The sequence below is a fragment of the Vombatus ursinus genome, unplaced genomic scaffold, assembly GCF_900497805.2.
Source record: "Vombatus ursinus unplaced genomic scaffold, bare-nosed wombat genome assembly UNPS02014779.1, whole genome shotgun sequence".
In the NCBI taxonomy this organism is placed as follows: domain Eukaryota; kingdom Metazoa; phylum Chordata; class Mammalia; order Diprotodontia; family Vombatidae; genus Vombatus; species Vombatus ursinus.
The window spans coordinates 14,725,071-14,732,968 of record NW_020954557.1 but is presented as its reverse complement, the minus strand read 5'-3'; the positions used below and the strand labels follow the sequence as shown (position 1 = coordinate 14,732,968).

The following is a 7,898-nucleotide window of genomic DNA, read 5'->3' as shown; positions in this document are numbered from 1 at the left end:
AGGAGGGACTTTAAGGAATTATGACATCATATAAATATAAACACATATAAGTCCATAATGCATATACAANAGGAGGGACTTTAAGGAATTATGACATCATATAAATATAAACACATATAAGTCCATAATGCTTTATATGTGACATTACCTCATATGAAAAGTATCAATATTTAAAGAAGGGATCAATAGCTCATAAGAAATGAAATGTCAACTAAGTTACACACAAGTACTGCTTTCACATGAAGGTTCTCAAATTTTCAAAAGCTTCTACTGGCATTATGCTGATTTTAATGTACTTTTTTCATTATAAAGTTGATTGTAATCAACAAACATAAACATTTCCATATACTCAGCAATTCATAAAAAATTTTACATAAATTTTAAATTTTTTTTAAATTTCAAATTTTACATAGTAGTAACATCATTATCTTTCTTAACCTTATGTTCATTTTCAAAATGTTACTTTTGGAGGTAGTAAATTCGTTTAACTCATTTAGGTATTGATGATTAATTTGAAGCCAATCAATCATCATAGTTTTAGTATTTACTGAGAATACTTATCAAGAAAGCACCTACAATGTGCTTTCAAAAAACACATTACATTTCACTTTAATCAATAAGAAAAAACAGACTATATGTCAAGGTGATATGCTGATTCACCTAAATTCTATTTCAAACCACAGAATGGTAATATTCCAGAAAGGTATTTACTTTGAAGAGTTTTAATGTGATTTTTAAAGAGACAACATGAATATACATAGGAAGAAGACAATGTCAAGAAAAATTTGTCCTAGGGATTTTAACAAAATTATTTTAATGGAGGAAAAAGAATTTTGAGGTTTTAAAACAAAAGTGTTTCTTACAACAAAAGAGCCAAAATTAAGGGCTGACATATACTTTCCTTCAAAGATCCCCTAATTTGAAAAATAATATTCTTAAAATTCAAACCAATGTTTCCCAAACCATGTTCACTAAGGGAAAATGTTCCAGATAGAAAACTTGCACTACAAAAAACAAAATGTCTATGTGATAGATATAATATCATATATGATTATTCAAGAAATTATTGGAAAGTTTATTATAATATGTTTCAAACACTGTTCTGGAAGTGGACTAGAAAAGTATACCCTACTACAGCTGGTTTCTAGGGCTGCTGTTGAGCTACTGGGAGATAGCCAGTCTTTATGATACTAGTCAGGGCAAGCTACATACCCAGTATTCGTAAGACGTTTTCTCCATTCATAAATCTTCACAAGCACAAATTCGTCACTGTACAATTTCAGCATCTTTGTTCACCCAGGCTTATTATTTAGGGACTGATTGTAATGATCATAGAAATCCCAAAGCTGGAAGTCTTTCCCAGGGTGATAGAACTAATTAGTGGCAGGACTAGAGTCAGAAGTCAGGTATCCTTATTCTCACTTCAGTATGCTTTTCCACTACATGATGTTGTTATAATTTGCTTAGTTACTTAGCATTCTTGGTACATGATTTGCATGATGGTCCTTAAATACTACAGAAGATTACATGACCTCTCCACTGCAATACCCTGAAAAAGCACATTTATAAACTAGGTGAATTTGTCCTGAGCCAAGGGAATACTTGTTCACTTGTTCTCTGCCTCTGCCAATAGGAAGAAGGAGCTTGGAGGAAGCAGAGGGTATTGTGCTTTATGGAGTCACTGATAAAATGAAAACATTGGGAGTTCTAAGAGGACACAAACTGGCTGCCTGTGACAAACCCAGGACTGAGGAAAGAGCTGCTGCTGTCATAGGTAGCTAGTTGCCAGTAAGACATAAATCAACAACTTCAGGACTATAGGAGTAGCATAAGGAGACATTAGATAGGGTGCTTGAAGACCTTTCTACCTGAACTTTCCCAGACTCTCATCTCTACCTTCCACCAATATTCTGAAATATCCTGATGGAGTAAGTATAGCAAATATAAAAGGGGATCAATGACAATGTTGCCTGTTTTTCTACTCAACCAGGGGATTTTAGTATCAACAAGTTCTTGCTGCCAAACCCCAACCACATGGGGATCTGAAGGCATTAAAGAAATTAGAAGTGAAGGATCACAAATAATAGTATTTGTGGGCTACATTATCAAATCAAAACTCTAGCCTGGCACATGAAGCTCTCCGTAATCTAATCCCAGACTATTTTTCCAGACTTATCTCTATAAAACCTGCTTGTTTAGTCAAACATACTTATCTACCATCCCTAAAACATGATACTGACCTTTTCTCATCTTGTGTTTTTTCTCACTCTATTTCCTCTCATTGAAATGCTGCACTTTCTTTCCACATATTCAAATCTTACTCATTTTTCTTCATTGCCTAGCTTAATTTCTACCTACTCTATAAAGCTTTCCTTAGCCAAGCTATCTCTCTCTAATGACTTCTATCTACTCCACTGCCCCTGTACTGGTGGTCCATCAGAGGCAAATTGATAAAACTGTAAGAAGGAAGATAAGGGCAGTCTCTGACTACATCAGGGAGCCAGAAGTGGAATCTATGGCCAAGCAAAGTCTAGCCATGACCGATGGAAGATCATCCACTAGACACTCTGAGACCAAGACAAGTGGTCTTGTCTTAGAAGTGCTCAAAGACATCAACAGCCTGTAACATGATAGATTTGCTTTCCATATATGTCTCGGACTTATTTGTTCCCTAGGCATGTGCTNCAGAAGTGGAATCTATGGCCAAGCAAAGTCTAGCCATGACCGATGGAAGATCATCCACTAGTCACTCTGAGACCAAGACAAGTGGTCTTGTCTTAGAAGTGCTCAAAGACATCAACAGCCCTGTAACATGGTAGATTTGCTTTCCATATATGTCTCGGACTTATTTGTTCCCTAGGCATGTGCCTCTCTCTTCCTGTCCTTTATATGTGTCCAATCTCTCTGTCAAAGCTGGGTCTATTTGTGGGAGACCAAAACCCAGTTTTACGGGAAAGATGCTTAGCTGTTAGTTTTCTTACTATGTTATTTCAGTAAATGCCTTGCTTTCAGAGAACTGTATCCTTTGTCTAACTACTGAAAGATAACACATTGTTTGGAGATCGTAAGTTATTATAATCATATGAGTGGGGCTGCACAGAGAAATTGAACTTGTGGAAGCTGTCCCATAGGTCCATGTGGGACTTATCCTGCAAAGTGCAAGGTATTTCCATGGGTGCTACATGTATAGTGCTCATCTTCCCTTACCATCATTTACTACCATATATTTTGTTATCTTTTCATATTTATCTATGTTTTCCAAGTAGATCCTTAGCTCCTTAAGGAAAAAGACTATCTTAGACTTCTTGATAGCCTCTCCTATTCTCCTCAATGGCTTGTAAGTAGGTATTGGATAAATATTTCTTAATATAATTTAATTTTGATGACCTATTTACCCAGATCCTATAGGAATATTTTCATTTCTCTTTCTAGGATATAATCAGAATTTGGCAGATAATTTTTCCTGAGGATATCAATATAAACTAGCATTATCTACAAAACTGACAATTAACAGATATTTTATACATTAATAAGGTGAATAATTTTCCCCAAATTCATAATTTGATCACAAGAATGAACATGTAGATTGCCATATTGGCCTGAATAGAATCAATTCTCCCCTCCCAACATCTGAATGTAGGCCACACTTTAGGCAAGCTGATACGAGTGAGGGAGTAGAAGGAGAAGGGATATATGGCTTACATCTGGGCCAATGTGCACTGAATAAACAATTGAAAATTATCTTGTATTTATCCATAGCTGTTACATACCTGATTTTCTAGGTCAGCCTTTTTTTGTTTATTTAATTGAAGTGTATCCTGAAGCCTGGCCAACTTATCCTGAACCTCTTTAAGTGCTGCTTGCTTCTTTCTAAGACCATCCATGGCAATTTTAAGTTCACCTTCAGCCTGGGCTAGCTTGATCTTTTTGGGTGCTACAACTTTTGCCACTCTACGAAAAGCAACATAAGTAATTGGAATATGTATCTAACATTTTATAATGCATCATTATACTCAAATATGCATTTGTAGTTTCCTCAGTACTAACTAAAAACTGATAATACAATTGTTTTTTCTAATATGACATCAAGTATCAATGAAAAATTTATGAAAAAGAAAGCACCAAATCATAAAATATCTGGAAAGTATTACAGACTTCTAAAATGGAAGCTAAACATAGCATGCATTTTCAAATTGACTTGTTACCTTTTCAAAATAAAATAAATAAAATAAAATTCAAAATAAATTTCAAAATAAAATTTCAAACTATTTCTACAACTGATTTATCATCAAAGTATCTAATTTAACATTCTACATATATTAGCATACAAAATAAGAAGGGATGAAGAATGTGCTTACTACTCAACCTATATTGTTTACATGTCTGCGAACTGTTATATTAGTTGATCAAGGAAGAAATGGTGCTGGTAAAGCCAATGTCATAGCCTTGTCCACTTACTTGCATCTTCTCTTCTATGTTTATGGACTGCATCCTTAGCCTCAGTCTGCCACACTGCAAGTATAAGCTGTCAGTCAAATGAGGGACTGGGTGAGACAATGGGATGAACCATGCCCAATTTCTCACCATTTGAACACAATTTTGTGTGCATAGTGAGTTAGGAAAGCCACTTTGCTGGCTAAGGATAGAATGTGACATATTTTATCTTACTGTCAAAGTAATTTTCATAGATGTTCATAGGGTCATGGGATTTATTTATTTATTTTTTTAGCTAGAAGAGATTTTAGAGATAGGCAATCTAGTCCATCTTCCTCATTTTCCAGATGAGTTGGCCATAGTGGGGAAAGGTGGAGAAGAAACAAGGAAAAGCAGAGGCACTATTACATTCAACCCCCCAGATTCATTATTGTTGGGTAAATCGTGAGTTATTCCAAAAACTTTTACTATCATTATGAAGTAAGCTACCTAGTTATCATACTCCTCATGCTCACCTATTATGCAATTTTTAAAGGAAGGAACCAGTGAACCTGAGCACTGTAGTGGCTAAAAGAAATAACTATTAGATAGAATTATGTTGAGCAACATAAATAAGCACAGATATGTGGCTTCAAATTAACACGTACAACAGGCTCAACAGTACTTGCAGATGGAGAAGGAAGCCAGTTCATACGGAAATAGAAATAAGGAGGAAAGAAGAAATTCTCTATAAGGGATCAGAGTAAGGAAAATTAAAGACTCAGAGATATCTGAACCTTCAAAGAGAAAGAAGAAATTCAATAAGGATTTTCTAAGGAAGGCCTATCCTTTGATAATTAAGTTTATATTTTTGCTTTTTTGGAGAAATGACTTTAAGAGTTCTTGCTGTATTTTGCTGAAATGTTTCTCAACATAGTGACCAAAATATTTTTTTACATATCTTCTGTATGTGTTGTACTATTTATGCTTAATATGTATAAACTTGTTCTCTATTTAAAAATGTGAGATTATGAAATATTAGGCACAGAAGACTCTTCCATGAGCCTAGAACATTTACAATCTTTAACATGTTAATCAATGTGAAAGAAAAAAAAAGGCCCTAGAAATAACATGACAAAAAAAATTTTTAAAAGACAAACAACAAAAAAACCCCATGAAAATAAGTTTTCATACTAGGACTTACTTATCATAGGAATCCATTGCTATAACCCATTTGCATAGACCTTCTGCTGCTGTGGAAGCATTTCTAATCTTTTCCGGAACAAAGTCAGGATTTGGCAGATAATTTTTCCTAATGATATTCATGTATGCTGGAGGTATGTTGTCCTTGTCATATTCATGAAGTGACTGCAGAAATCTAATGTCACCAAGTAGTCTTTTAGCTGGACCCCAGAAGTCCTCTATTTTTTTTCCTGAGCCTGATGGATCAGGAATTTTATCTGCTTTGATTCCTTTCAAGATACATATAGCTTCCATAACAATCTTGACACCAGCAGGTGGACTCTTCATGGATTTTACCACTGTAATATCCTTTAAATAAAAACATTTCAATTACTACTGAAGAAATAGTCTGATAAAACTATGCATAACTTGTTCTTATTTTCAGATTGTGTAAAAATAGAAACTGTGCTTCCCTCATAATCTAAAATAAAAATTAGTTTTAAATTGCCTACCTACTTTTAAATCCCATCTTCCCTTATCCACTTGCCCTACAATTGAATTTCTTTAAATACTCTATCTCTTTGCCAAACATATTATATCAGTAATTAAATATAAAGCTAGTGGTGTGAATTTCTAATTCACTGTGTTAGCCTACAAATAAAAGTTGTTGTTCTGGCCACTAAGATAGAGTGTTGCACAGGAAGACATATCCATGAGTTTTAAGTCCTGATCCACATTCCTACTTAATGCATCTGTACAACCTCTTATTTACATATATTGACTTTTAAATCAACAAATCCATGAAAATCCATTTGAAAATTTTTGCAAGTTGTAAGGCACATGTGGATACAAGCTAATGTAATAATATTTACATTGAGGACCTGTTACTATCTATTATAATAACAAACCAGATTCTTGTGAGATCAATGAGTATCAGGTATCATAATTACCATTTAAGATTAAGGAAGACAATTTAGGGACAGAAGAGAAGGATGAAATGGTCAATCAAGAGACAGAAGAAATCAGACAAAAATAGTAAGGGTTCCCAGTGAGAAAAGGAGTAAAGCTTCAGTTCCCACAGGAGAAAACTGAAACTATAGAAGGGTTAACAAGAATTATAGTGTAAAATTGAACAAGGAAGAAATAGAAATTGGTAGGGCAAGGAAACTAATAGGAGATGATACAGAGTACAGAACCGTCTTATCCTAATCCAGGGGTGAGGAACCTGAAGCCTCGAGGCCCTCTAGGTTCTCAAGTGCAGCCCTTTGACTGAACCAAAGCCACAGCCCTGAACCCATAGCATTGCTTTACTTTCATCTCCTGGCTTGTATATCTGAGGGTGACTAGGTCAGAATATAGATGGAAACTGGATCCTGAGAAAATGGCAACATCTTCCCCAAATATTATTCTTTTTGTTTTGTTTTGTTTTGTTTCATTTTTTTGTGAGGCAATTGGGGTTAAGTGACTTGCCCCAAGTCACACAGCTAGTTCGTGTTATGTATCTGAGGCCAGATTTGAACTCAGGTCCTCCCGACTCCAAGGCCAATGTTCTATCTACTGTACCACCTAGCTGCCCCCCAAATATGATTCTTGATATTGATCCTGTCTTGTGGAAAGAGGAAGATTTCATTATTACTCTCAACTCCTGATTGACTCATTCAACTATGATAAAAGGGTCAAAGTCAGAGAGGGAAGAAAACAAAAGACCTAGGCATAGAAGCTAGAAGTCTCATCCTTACCCTCCTCTAGCTCTCAGATTCCAAATGCTGCCTTCCCAGTCTTGAGTGGAAGAAAGAATAAAGCTGAAAGTGCAAATAAATGAAAGACAATGGGGGCAAGAACTGAAAGACATGGAAGAAAGAACAGGCACTTGTACAGGTTCTGACAAAAATGAGTGACAGAACCGCCAGTGAGGTGAAAAAATGTTCCACAAGTGAAGTTGGCAACCTCAAAAAGGAAACAGCGCCCAAGGGAAATCAGCAGGTGGTGGTAACAAAACTAAAGATGTCCTAACCTCCTTTCAGTAGGATATAAGCTCCTTGAGGGCAAGGACTGTTTCAGGTTTTTTGTCTTTGTATCCTCAGTGCCTAGCACAAGGCCTGGAACATAGCAAGTGCTTAATAAATGCTTGTTTAGTTAATATAAATATCTACCCCTTCTGCTTTGGTAAATGTCTCTGTCTCTCTGTCTCTCTGTCTCTTTCTCTCTCTCACACACACACACACACACACACACACACACACACACACACACACACACACACACCCACTGAGAGGATCCCTCTCCTGGGCCTGAGGCAGCAG

The 7,898-nt window shown here is 35.7% G+C and overlaps 1 protein-coding gene across 1 annotated transcript in view; it reads right to left on the bottom strand.

The window, feature by feature from the left end:
- Nucleotides 1-7,898, bottom strand: part of DNAH7 (dynein axonemal heavy chain 7) — a 265,553-nt gene that overhangs the window by 113,553 nt on the left and 144,102 nt on the right. The window contains exons 39-40 of the mRNA XM_027866000.1: nucleotides 5,618-5,964; nucleotides 3,771-3,951 (exon numbers count right to left, since the gene is read on the bottom strand). Of these exons, the coding sequence (XP_027721801.1) occupies nucleotides 3,771-3,951; nucleotides 5,618-5,964 (528 nt within the window). The remainder of the gene's footprint in view (nucleotides 1-3,770; nucleotides 3,952-5,617; nucleotides 5,965-7,898) is intronic.